General features: G+C 53.8%; 1 protein-coding gene across 1 annotated transcript in view; it reads right to left on the bottom strand.

The window, feature by feature from the left end:
- The window catches only part of ENTPD2 (ectonucleoside triphosphate diphosphohydrolase 2), a 40205-nt gene extending 24047 nt beyond the window's left edge, over window positions 1–16158 (bottom strand). The window contains exon 1 of the mRNA XM_084821082.1: window positions 15949–16158. Within this exon, the coding sequence (XP_084677208.1) occupies window positions 15949–16077 (129 nt within the window). The 5' untranslated portion in view covers window positions 16078–16158. The remainder of the gene's footprint in view (window positions 1–15948) is intronic.
- Window positions 16159–16711: the final 553 nt, after the last annotated feature.

Raw genomic sequence — 16711 nt, 5'->3', positions numbered from 1 at the left:
TCCCTGGCACTGGAGCCATTTATACCTCTGAGCAAGCCAAGTGCATCTGAGCATGTGCAGCGTGCCATCATCTCCCTGCTGAACATCCACAGGCTTCTCCCACATATCTCAGATTAGGCAGTAGAACTCCAAGGCCTGGTTTCCAGGGTGCATGAGACCTACCCCACCCACCCTCTCTCTCTCTCATTTGTTTTTAAATACAGGCTGAGCATCACTCGCCACGCACATGATGCACACAGTGCTTTAAGGCGCAGGGCCTCTGTCCAGGGATTACAGCATGCATGGGCAGCCTCTGGCCTGCAGGCTCAATCCCGCCACCGGAGGTTCCCCATCCGGCCTGAAGAGGGTTTGGCGCTCTCCCCCGCCATCGTGACAGGGTCACTCTTTGGAGCTCCTCTCCGGCACTTTGCCCTTCCGAGTGTGCCACAAAGGATCCAGTCGGCCAACTGGCCAAGCCGCCCGGCCAGGGCAGGCTCCTGGGTGGAGACCGGCGTTCCTTGTCCAACAGAGCCCGGAAGGGCGAGGGTTCCCGAGCGGCCCGTCCTCGTGACCATCTATGGGTGTACTGCCACATTCTATAAATAGCTCCTCTCCCCACTGGCTTGCCAAGGCAGGGAACCGAACCAACAGCTGCTGAAGGAGGGATGGAGAGTGAGCACCTGGTCGCCCCAGAGGCTCCGCGCCCTGAGGAGGAAGGAATTGCCCACTTCCCCGGGTGGGGGGTGGTTCTTTTCAAAATACCAGATCAGATTTGGCTGGCAAGGGGGAGTCCCAGCACTTCTAGAAGCCAGGGTTCCTTGCTGGGAAGGTGTCTGTCGTTTGCAGGACATGTCCGTGACTCGATTTGGGGGTTTTCAAGTCCTCAGCGACCAGCAAGAGATGCGAGACTCCGACTCTGTTTGTGGAGTCAGCCCAGGGTGGGGGGTCGGGGAGCCGTGTCCCGCCAGATGTTGCTGGACTGCATCTTCCCTGACCTGGGCCAAACTGACTGGGGCAGATGGGAGTGGCAGTCCAGCAACATCCAGACAGCCACAGGTGCCCCAACCCAGAATTAGACACGCATTGGCCCTTTTTCCTTCTGGGACAGGGGTGCAGAACGTCCGGCCTACGGAAGTTCCACATGCGGCCCACGGAGCTTCCTTGGCTTCCTCCAGGGGGCAGGGCCACATCCACTGGCATCCAGCCAGGGGGGCAATTTGGCCCTCCACCTATTTAGGGTTCTGCACCCACGCTAAGATCTGTGCAATCCCTTCTCTCCCCAACAGCCAGCCCCAAATAACAATTTGCAAAGCTGCTCCCCACCCCCACCCCAGCACATCAGCTTCCCCATTTTACAGATCAGGACCTCTCTTCTCTGGACCATCCAAGTCACACCATGAGCCCCTAGCAGAGAAGAACGGGCGAAGAGGTCTTGAACCCAAACCAACTGAGTCAAAGACCTACCTCCTCTCACACGGGCACTAGCAAAATCCAAGGCTCCATGGCAAAAATCTCCTGGCTGCCCCTGTTCTTATCTTAAGGCAGGCCAGGCAGACTTCGAACGTGCAGGTTTTGCTGGGGGGGGGGTAGGGTTAGGGTTACTGTAACTCCCAGGTCCACGCACCAGAGGCAGGTGTGAACGGAGTCAGCGGAGGGGTGGGGGCAGACCCGGCAAGCGTATCCACCGGCAGTGGAACAACTCCATGGAAAGCTGGGCATGCAACAGATAAGCCATCATAGCTCAGCAGCGGAAATCCCCAAAGGGGTGCGATGGAGATAGCACCATTGAATGCACAGGACACCGTGGCTGGCTGAAGGCCCCATAGCTAAGCTGTTTCCAGTGCCCTAGGACGAGCACCTAAGAGCAGCCGTGCTGGATCAGACCAAAGATCCATCATGTCCAGCACCCTGGTTCCTGCAGGGGCCAACCAGAAGCCCCCACGGGGAGCCCACAAATATATAGCCTAAAGCGGAGGTGGGCAAAAAGCAGCTCTCCAGATGTTTTGGACTTCAACTCTCAGCATTTCAGGCTGCTGGCTGAGGCTTCTGGGAGTCCAAAGCATCTGGAAAGCGACTTTCCTCCCACCCCTGTCTAAAGGGCTAGATCAGGGCGCCGACCCTTTTTCAGCCGGAGGGCCCCAGGGAGCGCTCAGGGGCAACATTCCAGGGGTGAGTGGGGCCGAGGGCAAAGGGGCAGGGCCAAAATCACAAAAAACACATCTATTCGCGTAACACGTGTCCTGCCACTGGCCACATCGGTAGAACAGCAGTGCAGCATTTTACTGATGGCATTTCAACAGCTGCTTCGAGGGTCGGCGTGGACACACGCCCTGGAAAGGCGGAGACAAAGAGTCCGGGTTTCCTGGCCGGAAGACAAGACGCGTGAGCCCCCACAAGGAAGGTGGCTGCTGGCCAGCCGCAGGGCACAAGGAATGAAACAGCGTCTGGCGCTCGGGCACCAAAGGCGGCATTGGCAGCTGTGCAGCACCCAGGAGACGAGCCCGAGCCACAGGTGGGGAGACTGGGCCCACACAGTTGCAGCCCAAAATGCAGCTGATGAAGTGGACAGTATCCACGAATGTTTCTGCTGGAATACTCACGCACAGAAAGACACACAGACTCACACACACTTTTCTCTTCCACTATGCAGGGAACCTGGTTCTCTGTCAAAAAATCTGGCAGAGGTGATTCCAAATGCTTTCCAACGCCTCTTGGTTATTTAACCCACAGCTCCGGGGCAGAGAAATGTCTAGGGCCCATTCAAGCAATGACTCCACCGCCCTCAGGAAGGTGCCTGTCCAACATCACGTCAACCCCCCGTGTGCAGAAAACAAACAGACAAAACCACCTCAGAATTAGGGAGCACCTTCATCCTGAGCAGGCCCCTTCCCAGCACCCGTTTCGCCCGGTGATGCCTAGATCCTCCCTGCTGCCAATGTTCCGCTGTAGAGACTGGAAGAGCTCTCCTTGATTTCGGAGTCGTGTTTGATTGAGAGAGGAAAAAACAGAGACCAGAGCGTCTCTGGGGTGGGAGGGCTAAATGGGATCACAGGTTTCTGTCTCTAGGGAAAGGCTGATCCAGCTCTTCTTGCTCCTAAGCCTAATAATATCCTTTCAAAATCTTTCCCCGTTAAGGCTCTGATATTTCCACTCATCCGATGCCCATCCTTTGGGTCTTTCAGCCCCAGTGGAGGCTGGTGGCTCTGATGTCAGTGGGGCAGTAAATCCGCTCCCGGTTTCAGTCAGGACCAGTCAGAACTCCAAAAGAGCTATCCAGGCTGTGAAGCAGAACTCCAGAGTTCTGACTGGTTCTCACTGAAACCCAGAGCGGATTCACTGCCCCACGAACATCGGAGCCACCAGCCTCCACTGTTCAGCCCCCTGCCTCCTTTTCCCCATGCCTGGGCACTGCCAGGGCTTCTGTGGCGTGAGCCCATCCTGGGCTTGGGCCCTGTAGGGTTCTCTCCACACCCCCTTTTCTCCGTGGCCTAGAACCAGAGCTCCTCCTCCTCCATCTCTCTTCCCCGCCCCCAGGCTTGTTCTTTGGCAGCACACAGCACACCTCCTGTCCGTAGGCCCTCTGGGCTTCTCTCCCCCGAGCCCTTTTCTCATGGGCCCCAACACCATCTTTCCTCCACCGCCCTTTCCTCCACCCGAGGTGTCTTATCCTTGCAACCTGAACAGCTAGATCCCTGTCTGCTCTGCCTTGTGTCAGCCCCCTGACGCCTCGCCTGCCTGAACACACCACCAAATGCGTTCACAGTGCCAGCTCTTCAGCATCTCCTCTCCCTAGGCCAAGGCTGGCTCTAAATTGTCAAGTGGAGAATGGAACTTTGGCAGGCGCAGCATCCATCTCCCCCCCGTTGACACCCAAGGCAACACCTGCACCTGTTGAAACGCCCTCTTCTGCCCAACTCACCCATCGGGGCTCCTATACCTTTTAAGTTAGTCGTGGCAGCCTGGTGCCACCCTCCCCTGCCCAAGCTCATGGAAGCTCCCACTAGCTGGTCAACGTTCTATTACTGACGCATTCCACCTGAGTGGAATTATTACTGACGCATTCCACCTGAGGAGGCCAAATATTTGCACGCATTCCAGGGCTTCCGAGGAGGAATGCCTGTGATAGTGTGTGGAGAGTGCAGATTTCCAGCTGTGGGGTGGTGGTGGTGATGGGCTTTTGGTGCCTTCCGAAACAATTTAGTCCAAGGTGGGACGGAGGACGATTAACAGCAGCTCCCGTTTGGCCTCGACTATCTCCACAACCTGTATATTGGTCATGCCAATTGCGGGATCTGCAGCCTCCCGTTGCAGTCTCATAACCCTTGGCCACTGCTACCCAAAAGGGAGATTCAGACGGATGGCCCCTGTTCCCTGTGCATCTGATGCCAATCTGTGCACTCCACTCACCTCTCCCCTTCCATTTTCAAGCACGGTTCCCCTGGAGATATTTGGCTACCAACACGCATGGCCAAGCTTTCCGTAAACAGCATCCTGGGACCTCTGCAGAATGCAGAGCCCTTTTCCCAGCCATCACATCTGCAGCCCAAACCTCAGCCAGCACACACGCACACACACACACCCGCCCCCGCTCCCTCAAGAGCTGAGAGGGTCCTGAAAAGATGGCCGTGCTTTGTTTCCCCAGCATCCGGGCCATTTGTGTGAAGGTTCCAGAGGTGCCATGGCCGCTCCAACCAGCCCCGTAGGCGTGGGATGCCGACTTTTGCATCAACCTCCAAATTCCCTGATTACCAGATGCATCACCTGCAAGGACGAGAGAGCTTTAGAAAGCTGACACCGTCCGAAGGAGGAACCAAGAGGCACAAGGATGGTGACCTCACATCATAAGAGGAGTCGAGCTGGATCAAAGCATCCTGTCTCCTGCTGTGGCCAGACAGAGGCTGCCAGGAAACTGAGCATTAGGTTCAATCCCAGCATCTCCAGGGAGGGCTGGGGGAAAAGACCTGTCTCGAGACCTCGGATCCATGTGCTGACTGTCATGAGACTGTTTCCTATGTTCCCAAGTCGGGTATAGGAATGTGCGGACTGTGTGAAATCCGCTCTGTCTGTGGTTCGCGGATTGTCAGGAGCCTTTTGTTCCGTTGTCCACTCGCAAGCAGATGCGAATATTTTTTCGTCGTGTGGAAAAATATGCAAATAATTACGTAAGAGGTTTCATGACAGTTTACATAATTTACCTTCGTACGTAATGTTTAACATATTGTCCCCCATTCCATTCCACTTTTCCTCAGCAGGAAAACTCAACAAATAACATGAGTATTTGCCTATGAATAAATATGCGTAAATTTCAGGAAAGTAAAAAAACATTCCCAAAGTCCATAGATTCTGTGCAGCCTGGGGGGTTGCAGTGGGTCCCGCAGGTCAGTTTCTTAGAAATCCGAGCTCATTTTGGTCCTTCTCGAATTTCTCCAACATCCCTAGTAGGATGTTGAAGGCAATAGCTCTCTCCCATTAATACAGAAATCAATGGAGTCCATGTTCTGCACCAGTAATGCAGAGTCAGGGCAGAATTACCAGCCCCTGGAAGAAAGAGCACTTGGATGGGTCCAAGTTCAGAGCAGGAAATCATACAGAGACACAGTGACCAGCCTCCTGTGTCTCTGGGTACGAAGGGCTCTTGGGAGGTTTTAATTGATTTCTCATGGTATGCAGCCACTGCATTACTGGGTATGATTCATCAGGGCTCTTTTGTTGTGGCTCGGGTTGTAAAGCGATAGAGAAAGAATCCTCTTAAGGAGGTGCCCAAGAAAAGGAAGACATCTGCAGTCGTTGACATGTGTAAAAAATGCACCCAAACCCAGCTTGTATCACTTTGCACCTCTGAGCATCTTCCCACTCACTTGAGGAATGTAGGAGGAATTGAGAGCCAGAGTGGGCAGCCAACGGTGGGTTCACGTTTCCCCTTCAGAGGATTTCCTTATTTAGCATGTTCTGTAAGGTGTTTCCTGCAGCGAAAACCCCTGTGCTGCTCACAGTGGCCAAGCCACTGCAATTCGGTGGCAGTCGCTTCAGCACAGACAAAAGAACACCCGGTCTTGGGACCAGTGCTGGGTTTCCAAGAACAGAAGGAAATGGGGTTCTTCAAGCCCTTTTCTGGGAACTCACCCTAACTATGCAACAATCAACTGGGTCATCGTCTCGGCTATTCTCCACTGCAGCCCAAACTCAACGTTCACTTCTCTCACACAGAAACTCCCCTGGGGCTGTCAATCATCTATTGCCAACACACTCAACCTGTGTAGGTGGAATGTCCCTGAGGATTCCATGGCACGTATATACAGGAAGGCTGACAGATCAGGAGTGGGGAACCTCTTTCAGCCCGAGGGCTGAATTCCATGTTGGAAAAGCCCTCGGGGGCTACATTCCAGTGGTGGACAGGGCCAAAATCAGAGGGGAGGGGGTCAAAAGTTCAAAAATATACAGCCCATTTAAGCTTAGAGCTCTTCCGGCCAGCAACTCAGCCTTGAGAGAGGCATTTCAACCTTTTAGAAAAGGGAAAAACAGCACAAAAGCCAGGAAACCACCACATGATCGGTGGTCAGGGGGGAGGGTGTGTGGCCATATGGAGAGGGCTGGATTTAGCCCCCAGGCTTGAGGTTCCCCATCCCGGTGGCAGACGGACAGTCAGGGTGATATAGGGCAAAAAGGCACCACTGGAAGCTGATTGGACCAGGCCCACAGGAGAGCCACAGCAAATCACGTCTTCGAAGGATGGTTGTTTTAGGCTCACAGGAGCCTTTCATCCTTTGGCGAAGTTGTCCTGTGCTGCTCGGGAGCTCTCCAAGTGCAGCACAGAGCTCAGGAATGGGCAGATGAATCAATTAATGGTGCCAACAAGTCCAGGCGAGTGCTTGGCCCCAGACAAGAAATGCATCACTGCCATGGTTCCCAAGCAGCCTCCTGGTGGCTCCCTTTGACTCCTAGGCAGAGAGCATTCTGCAGTGCAAGCTGTTTGAAAGGAAGCAGACAAACAGAGAAAGAGAATCCAAGAGCTCCTCATTAGAACAGTCCCTGCTGCTTTCGAAACAGCTCAAGGCCGGCCTCCAGAGCTCTTGAAGATTCGTTGGCACACGATCAGCTGTGCGGAGTGTTTTGGTTTTTTTCCTGAGTGCACAGAGGGCTAGTCCTGGCAGGGCTGAACTTCGCAAAGAACAACGCTGGGATTCCCAGAATATGCGCTACAGGCTCTCCGTGTCCTGATATAACCCCATGTATTATTTATTATTTTTACATTGAGCCATCTGTGTGCAAGGTGCTTTGCTCTCCGAGTCCCTGCCCCAAAGAGCTTACAATCTCAAATTCAACACGGGGGCAACAAGAGCGCAAAGAGAAGAAAGAGATAGCTGTGATGGCTGGGGATAGTGGAAGTTGTAGTCCAACCCATCTAGAGAGCACCAGGTCACGGGAAGACCCCGGCAGGGTGCATGGACTCTAATACGTTCCAAGTTCCAGGCAGTTATTTGTGCAACAGTGGCATAAGCCACCAAATTGGGATTTGAAGGAAGTAAGGGATGTGGCATTAGGCAGATGTTCCAGGGTAGGAAGATCAAACAAGAGGGCACTGGCCCCCTCAAGGATATTCCAGCCCCCTGCTTCGGCCATCAGCACCCACGTAGGCTAGGGATGTTGGAGAGATCTGCAACAGATTCAAATGAGTTTGGATTTCTATGAATCTGACCTGCAGATTCCACAGCGGACAGACTTTTTCCAAGTCACATGGACTCCACGGACTTGCGGACCTTTTTTTACTTGCGGGGGGGGGGGATTAGCACACCTGCACAAGTTAGCATTAGCACTAATGTGTACTTATGCTAGTGCAGATTAACACAAGAACAAAATTCTAGTTTCAAAAAATCTGATTCGGTTAGTAAGTGGACGATGGAACGAAAGACAGCTGACAATCTGCAAAATACAAACAGAACGGATTTAACAAAGTCCATACATCCCTAATGAAAACACATCCCCAGAATATGTCAGGCTGCTTCTCAACACCCTTTTGCAACATCCCAGACATTAGGCAGGCTTCAGGGCAAGCCATGCCGAGAGCCCGACCCATGGAAATCAGACAGGAGAGGGCTGGGCAGACATGAGGCTCATTGCAAGCTAGGCTTTGATCCTCACTGGAACCCCAAGTTCCACCAGCCAGAGCCTGGTGTGAAAGATATGCACTTTGAATGAAAGCACTGTATTTTAAATTGTACTGTATTTTAAATCTCTGCATTGCTGCTAGGTTTTACAGTTTGCATCATAAAATACAATGTAAAATGTAAAAGCTTAACACGACAATATAATAGTTTTAAGCTTTTACATTTTACATTGTATTTTATGATGCATTTTGTGGTTTTAATTGTCGTGAACAGCCCAGAGCGCCTCGGCTATTGGGCAGTGTAGAAATGTAATAAATAATAATAAATTCTGAGTTGGGGAGTTTGTTTTTTCAGTACCAGAACTGAACGGAGTTCACGGTCCTCCCAAGCAGGCATAGAAAACACCACTCCGCCCCCCCCCCAGCTGCCTTCATTCCAACAGTATAATTTGTGTGTGAGAGAAGGGGGGGATCATTTTGTTGCTACTGTTGTTAATGGCTGAGAGTCAGAAAACCTTGCCTGTCTACTCCAAATCACACTGAGCACCCTTCCCCAACCTGGTACCACCCAGGTCCACTGGACTACAATTCCCAGGATCCCCCTGAGCCAGCAAAGCTGACATAGCGATTTCCCAGTGATCTACCCTCTGCCCACCGCAAGCCCGTATCGCCGTGAAGGCTAATTGCTGTGGATAGACCTCCTCCATGAATTTTACCTAGTTTTACTTTAGCAGGCAATTCCATCACTGTCCAATGTTGCTCTGACCCTCCCCTCCACCTCAGGGTAACAGCGGGAAAAACCTGGAATGAATGCCTTGTTGAAAACAACAACCAGAGGATGTCAAGACGGCGGCGTATGGTCTCGCTTAAGTCCTGTCCCTCAGGGGAAGCGCATGAAGTCAAAGCTGGCGTCCCTGCGGGAGAGCTGGGAAGAGCTCCAGCTCGAAGTAAAGAAAAGAGAAAGGACGACATTTATGTAGCTCCAGAGTGACTCGAATCTTAATCTGGGGGAGGGAAAAGGAGAAAGCAGAGAGGTCTGCAGATGTGGAAGAACGTTCAGCACAAGGGAATGGACACCAGACGCCTCGGGGCACGCTGCGTTAAGATTGCAAAACCTCCCTGGCTTGGAATCTTTCTATGGCAGAACCATTGTGCACTGGGGGGGGGCGCAGATGACCCCTGCCCAGCCCTCTTGGGTCCCAATCCAAAGGGCGCCCCAGCCCCTTTCTCCCGAGGCTGCCAAAACACCAGCAAAGGACTCTCTGCCCAAAGGGCTCCAGACCCCCTAGCACAGAGGCTCTAGCAGGTCTGCCTTGACTACTGCCTGGCAAAGACACACACACAAAGAGACGGGCCATCGGGAGCGAGCAGCTCCCTGTGACAGCCTCTGCGGCCGTGCACGCCCAGAGGAGGGCCGGCTTATGGAGGAGCCCTTTGCTCGTGCGGTGCGGGGAGTGAGTGGCATGCAGGACAAAGGGAGGGCTTGGTCGAAGCCTGCTCGTTCTGGGAGGGAAGCGGCCAAAGAGCCCTTTGCCGGAGGTGCCGGAGGTGCCGGAGGCAGGGTCAATCTTGCGGACCGTTCAAGGAGCTTAGCTCCGTCCCCCAGAGGGCTCCCGTGTCCGAGTGCGAGATCTCCGTTCAACCAAATCAGAGGTCACTAGAACCTAGCCTACCTGACAGGGTTCTTGTGCGGGTACAAGGGGGAGGAGGAGCATCACGGATACCGCCTTGGGCCCCTTGGAGGAAAGGCGGGAGGTGAATGGAACACACAGTTCAAGAACAAAGCCGCCTGCGGGTTTTGAGCTCCCCCGAGGAAGCGTGCCCAGGGCTGCAGGCAGAGCCCGGGGGGCCGGCGTGAGGCGCTCCGGGCTCTCGGCTGGTTGAGGGCGGCCCCCTCTGCCCCGTTTTGATCTCCAACAGGGGCCTGCAGCACCAGGTCGTCAGCAGTGCTGGGAGAGGCTTGGCTTGGGGCAGCCTTCCCCCACTGCCCCAGCTCAGCTGCCTGGGGGATGCTGGGGGTTGTAGTCCAGCACATCGAGAGGGCCCGAGTCTCGGGGGAGTCTGGCTTACGGTGAGTGGAGCCCTCGGGGTCGCCCTTTGGGCAGAGAGTTCTCAGCTCATGCTTTGGCACCTCAGGAGAAAGGGGCTGGGGTGCTTAAACATGATGCTTAAACAGCCGAGTGTCAGAAACCCTTGCCAATCCACCGCAAAACACAACAGAGCAGCCCTTTCCCAGACTACAGCTCCCATCATCCCCACACAGCATGTTTCTGGGCTGGACGACAGTTCCCATCACCCCAGCCAGCATGGCGGTGTGTTAGGGCTACAGTTTCCATTATCGCTGGCTAGCACTGCCAAGGGCTGAGCTGGTTTGGGATGATGGGATCTGCAGTCCAGCACCAGGTTGGGGAAGGCTGGTATGGCCTTTGCCACCCACCTTAAGGTGCGCCTATGTAACGGTGCGCTCACCCTCCCTGACACCCACCCATTCCCCTGCCCATCCCAATCAGGCCGCTTTCCCGATCTTCCCTCTGTTGAAGCCAAGCTGCTAAGGGGGTTCTGTGCAGGTTCCCGAATGCCAGCCTGGGCCAGATTGCGCAAATCCGTTCCCAGGCTCTCTCTGAAAGCTCCCTCTCCCAGCCCCCAGCACAGCGGCACTTGGCAGGGGTGCCAAGGGACTTGCAGAGGACTGCCTGCCAAACATGGGAGGCAGGATCAGGGCGCCGAGTCCAAAAAAAAATTCCATCCCTCAGGGACAGGAGGATGGAACAGCCCCAATGCTCCTAGCAACCAAAAGTACGCATACAACAAAGAGCAGGGACTCCGCTGGAAAAAACCTCTAAAGCTGTTTCACATGCCTAATCTTGGGAGCCCTCCCACCCACGCTGCAACCTAGGCCAAGATTATCATTCCACGTATTGCAGAGGACGGGGCTGAGAGGAAGAGTCCTTGCTTAAGACCCAACTAGTGAGTTCAGGATGAAGCAAGACTCCAGCTTGGTTCACAGTTCATGGGCTCTTTCTTGTTCCCCTATTTCAGCCGGCTGCCCTAATCGAGTCATCCAGCACCCACGGCTCTGAAAATCCCGTGTTCCTAACTGGAGAAACTTGGCCGTCTTTTCTCTCTTCTTTTGAAAAGCCAACAAGTTTCTAGTCCCTATGGAAGCAGAGATAGGCTTGAATGTGTGTAGCCAATGCCCTGATGACACCTCACAAGCCAGAGTGGAGCCAAGCAGGACATGTGATCAGAGGATGTGGGAACTGACTAATCCAAATACAAGGACATAATGAGATCCGCCGAACGCCGAACCCAGTGTTCTGCCTTAAGAAGTGGCCAACCAGATGCCTCAGGGAAAGCTGCAAGCGCATTTGCCCCCTGCTGTCTGGTTCTAAAAGGTAGACTCCCTCTGTATACAGAAGCTTCACTGAAAACCATTTTACGAAGCCCCCCCCATGCCAAGCTAGCGTCCCCCCAATTCATGGCAGCCAATTCTATAAGTGAATTGCACCCTGCCAGGAAAAGGTCCTTTATTTTTGTCAGCAGCAGCATAAAATTACACAACATAACAAAGAGTTAGCAAATACACTTAATTTTCTTTCTGGCCGGGGCGGGGCAGAAAGATCAGGTTGTCTTGGTGCAAAACGCAAATGGCTTTGCCTACCGCTGATGGATTATCATTTTTAAAATGAAAACCTACAAGGAAGAATATTACACAACCTCTTTACGTGGCCTTGTTCCAGCGCCAAGCTGCAGTTTTATGCTCTTAATGTTTAACTTGGATCTGCCCAAACGCGCTGTTTTGCATCCTAACCTCATCCCGCAACACAACGCTCGCTGCTTCTTTTTTCCCAGCGCTGCCAAGCAGCTGGCCGCCCTCCGCTGCTTATCTCCTTTCCTTGGAAGGAGCCAACGGGGGGGGGGGGGGGGGATGGCAGCACCACAACAAAGTTTTAAAGCAGAAGAGCACGCCTAGCGCTCCCATAATCCTCTGGGTTTTATTGCAGCAGGAAAAGCCAGTGACATGAGAAAGGTTTGGCAACAGTTCCCGCCGCGATGCCTCCGAGGGCTTCCCTGATTGGACCTCACCTTGTCTCGCCTGACTGTGGGCACCGTATCTACCCACCTGGTGGGAGCAGAGATCTGGAGCAGATGCAAGATGGAATTATCTGCCCCGTGCAAAACACCAGGCGGAAGTCACCCTGCCTATCTGGAATGGTGCTTAGCACCTCAAAGGGAAGTGGCCTGGATGGAAGACATTCAGAGGAGAGCTACAAGGAGGCCACCTCCAGGAAGCCAGACTCAAGGAATCAGCTGTGTGCTGAACCCCGAAAAGGAGATGACACAGGCAGGAGGGTTGGCTAATCACCTTTTGAAAATTAGAAAGAAAACTTGGCTGTTTATCCCAGTTGTTGGCTGTTTATCCCAGTCACAGAGACTAGAGGTTTCCCGGCGACACCTTGCCCCCACAAACGAAATTTAGCTTGGAAGCACCTTGGGGCAGAGTCCTGTGGGTTCTGCTTCTGGTACTCTGGAAAACAGGGGTGTTGAGCCTTTCTCAACGCAAGGGCTGGATACAGTTTTGGAGAAGCTCTCAGGGGCTGCATCCCAGTGGCGGGCAGGGCCAAAGGCAGAAGGGGTTGGGCAAAAATACCAAAAACAACAGATGTTTTTCCTTAAAGCTCTTACTGCCAGTAAGAGAGTTCGACATTTGGGGAAAGCAGTGCAAATGCCGGGAACCCACCAAATGTCGGCAGTGGCTTTCTGGAGAATCCTAGAGAGACGGATTGGGACCCCATGTGGTGCCCTCCAGAAGTGTCAAACTACAACTTCCAGCCAGCAAGAGTGGTGGTTTTGGGAGACTCGGGTGCGAATCCCCATCCAACTAAAATTATGCTCCCTGGAAGGCATGGCATGGGGCGGGGGTATCACCTCTGACCTAATTTTCTTCACATCAGGGGAACTCCACAGCAGAAGGCCAGAGATGAGGATCAGTAAGGCCCTGTACAAGTACAAGAAACAGGACAAACCTACCCACTAGGCAGCACCACCTAATCTGGCCTCAGCCAAATTCTTCTGGCAAACTTTTCAAATGGGTTTACTCTCCCTTCCTAACCAGGTGCTGAGCAACCAGATGGCCTCATAGAGAAGGTTAAAACACTTTTATATTCTTTAGCTGACTTTTTTTCCTATCTAGTTCAAATGTTTGAAACCCTGTTTTGTGAGCAGGGGGCAAAGCCAGAGGGTTTTTAAATTCAGCTAACCATTCCTGTTGTTCTCTTCCCACTACTCCTTTTACAGAACATTCACTTTTAAGTTAACATCAACCAGGGAATCAAACACTCTCTTTTCTTTAATTTTAGATTAGTTGTTTAGTTTGAACAACTATATGTGACAAAGAGTTCTGTGTAATCTAAAAGATTGCACCCTGGAGTTTCAGAGTGCCAATACAGAGCTCCTGTAACTATAAGGACCACAACTGTAGAACCCCAAAAGCGTGGGGGGGTGGCAGACATGCAGACATAGCACCAGGTCCATCTTACCCATGTCATCAGCTACATAATATAAGAAGAGCCGTGCTGGATCAGACAAAAGCCCTACTGAGTTCAGCATTCTGTTCACCTGGTGGCCAAATCGATGTCCCGATGGGAAGCCCACAGGGAGGACACGAGCACAACAGCACTCCTGTGCGGTGTCCCAACTAGTATTCCTGGACAAGTATCTATGCTGCCCACTCCCATGAACATTATTGTGCTAATCTACTGCGAAGGGTTGTCCTAACCAGAAGATGAACTATGGCTACAGTTATCCGCTGCCAGACCTTCCAAAAGGCCAGGAAAGAAATCAGAATAAAAGAGGTACGGGTGGTGATGGAGCAGACGACAGAAAGGGATGCTGCAGCGGTGGATTACCTGCAACAGCAGGGGCTGGAGGAGAGGATCTCTGAGGCCCCTTGGTCAGTGATAAATCAATAAAAGATTCAGGGGTTCAACTCTTGTCCTGAACTCATCCCCTCAAATTCAGAAGCATTCTCCCCTCAGCTTAGATGGATGGGGGTTGGTTGCGAGTACCTGAGAGGTGGGGGAGGAGGCACTTTAGACATGCTCAGAGGCACTATCACATTTTTAAACGCCACTCCATAGCAGCTGCCAAGAGCATTGAAAACAAGTTCTGGAAAGACGCGAAGCCCTGAAGAGCTGGTACCGCCGAGTAGCAGCCAAGGAGCTGGAAATCCTCTTGTTCCTCTGAAAGCGAAACTTGTGACCCTGGTTTCCCTCTGCCTGCTCATGATGCAATTGAGGGTGCGAGGGGGGAAGGTGTCTACGAGCATCTTCGAGGTCCCAAACGCACCAGAGGAGAGATGCAGAGCCAGTAACCCCCCCCCTCGAAAACTCACTTTGCTCTTCAGCCCCACTTAGCCTGTCCCCAGGCCTGTTCCAGATGTGTGGGAACTACAACTCCATTCCTAGCCAGACCGCTGTGCTGGGATAAAATATATAAAAGCAGACGTGCAAAATATATAAGAACAGCCATACAGTCTAAAACGCCTGGGAGAAAAGGCAGAGGTGGGTAGGTGGTGAAGGCTACCACAACCAGAAGAGGAAAGGTTAAGAGTCAGAATCCCACCTCCAGATTTAAGGAACTGGCCTCCCACTTTCTCCCCCCACACACACACCCCACAAGTGGGGCTAATTCATGTTTGAAACGTGCTGGATCTTACAGTCACCTAAAAAGTGCATCTTCCTCTTTTTCTTTCTTTTTTTAAATCATACAAATCATACATCTACTCGTCCAGCTCATCACGAGCTAAATGGGCCGCCCATGTTCAGAGGCAGTTTGCAGGTGTGGGGGGAGGCAAAAGGGAAGAGATGGAGACTTCAACCCACCCCCCACCCCCGCCTAGAGGCTTTCTGGTGAAGTGGGAGCTCCTCCCAGGAAGGTAAGATTCCGCAGGACTAGATGGAACTTGAGCCTGAGGATCCTACAAAGGCCATTTGGGGGTCCTGAATCGGTACAGCATGGTGCACTCTGGGCATGGTGTGTGGCTGCACCTTTTCCGTTCCTTTCCCCCCCAGGGACTCAGACAAAATGGATTTGGGAGTCACACTGAGAGATGGTGGGAAAGGAGAAAAGCAGGGGGAAAGGAGGGCAGACTGGGATTTTAATTGAAATACGCCCCCCTCACTTCCTCGCCCCCCCCCCCAGTCTAAAGTACCTGCTTTGTGCTTGGTGGCGCTCTTGATCACTCTTTTTCCAGGGGCTCCAAGAAAGTGGTTTTGGGGGCCTCCTTGAGAAGTGGGGCAGGGGAAGGAGAGCCTGGGAGTTTCATTATATAGTTCCACTTGCACTCTAAGGCACTCTGCACATGACTGATGTCTTTTTCTCTAGGGGCTCCGAGTTGGGGGATAGGGGAGAAAGAGGGGAGAGCCTGGGATTTTCATTAAAACCCTCCCCCCTCCCCCCCCCCCCCGGCGAGCTCAACTTGTGCTCTAAGGCACTCCGCGCTTGCCTGGTGGCTTTTTCCCAGGGGCTCCAAGGAAACGGATTTGGGGGTCAAGTCGAAAGGTGGGGGGGCGGGGAGAAAGAGCCTGAGATTTCAATTAAACTAATCCCCCCCCAACCAGGTCAATGCGCACTCTGAGGCACTCTGCACATGCTCGGCAGTGCTGCTTCTCACCCCTCCCTCGGGGCCCCCAGAAAGTAGGTTTGGGGGCCAAGAGGAGGGGCGGGGGGGGACGCCGAGCCTGCAGCGGGCCCCATGAGAAGCTCCCGCCCCAGGCCGGGGCTCCGTCCTCGAGGGGGCGGGGGCGGGGGCCGCCGCGGCGCAGCCTGCCCGGCGCTGAGCAGCGCGCCCGCGGAGCGCTTACCTTGAAGGCGGGCGGCTCCCGCAGGTCCTTGGTGGGCAGGCAGAGCAGGAGGAGGCCCGCCACGGCCGCCAGGCACAGCGCGCCCAGCACCGCCGCCGCCGCCGCCCGGGGGCTGCCTCTGCCGCCCATCGCGCCCGCCGCCCGCCGCCCTGGCCGCGCCGCGCCGGAGCCGCCGCCGCAGCAGCCGCCGCCGCCGCCGCGCCCCCGGCCAGCTCCGCCTCCTTTCTGGCCGGGCGGCCGACGGGCGGGGCGGCCCGGCCCGGCCCGGCAGGTGCGCGGCGCGGCCTCCGCCTGCCTCTGCCCCGGGCGCCACAGCAGGCGAGCCGCCCCGCGCAGGAGCAGCCTATCTGCCCCTGTGTTTGGTGGCGCGCGGCCTGTATGTATTTGTGCGCAGCGCTTTCATGTAGTTGTTCGCTGACGCTCAGCGTTTGTACGAAATTATTTATTTATGTGCAGCATTTTGTGTGTTTGTTTCGTCCATCTATTTATTTAGGGCACGATCCTATGCCTGCTTAGGCAGAAAAAAGGGCCTCCAGCTCTCAGAGGAGGGGAACCAGGAATCCTCCTCCGTAGCCCTAGGAGAGGCAGCCCAGTAGAGCCTCCCCGCACAGGAGCAGTCTGTCTATGTATCTATGTTTTGTTTTGTTTATTTATTACATTTATAATCTGCCTTCCCCCCCCCCTTATTTTTCTTTGCCCCCTCTTGCAAGGAACCCAAAGCAGCTTTTGCATGTATTGTTTGATTGGATTCGTGCCTCACCTT

The sequence above is a fragment of the Heloderma suspectum genome, chromosome 14 (assembly GCF_057233095.1).
Source record: "Heloderma suspectum isolate Gila_16-S chromosome 14, 16-S_ref, whole genome shotgun sequence".
Classification (NCBI taxonomy): Eukaryota; Metazoa; Chordata; class Lepidosauria; order Squamata; family Helodermatidae; genus Heloderma; species Heloderma suspectum.
Note: the sequence above shows the minus strand (reverse complement) of the source record. Positions and strands in the feature narration are given on the sequence as shown.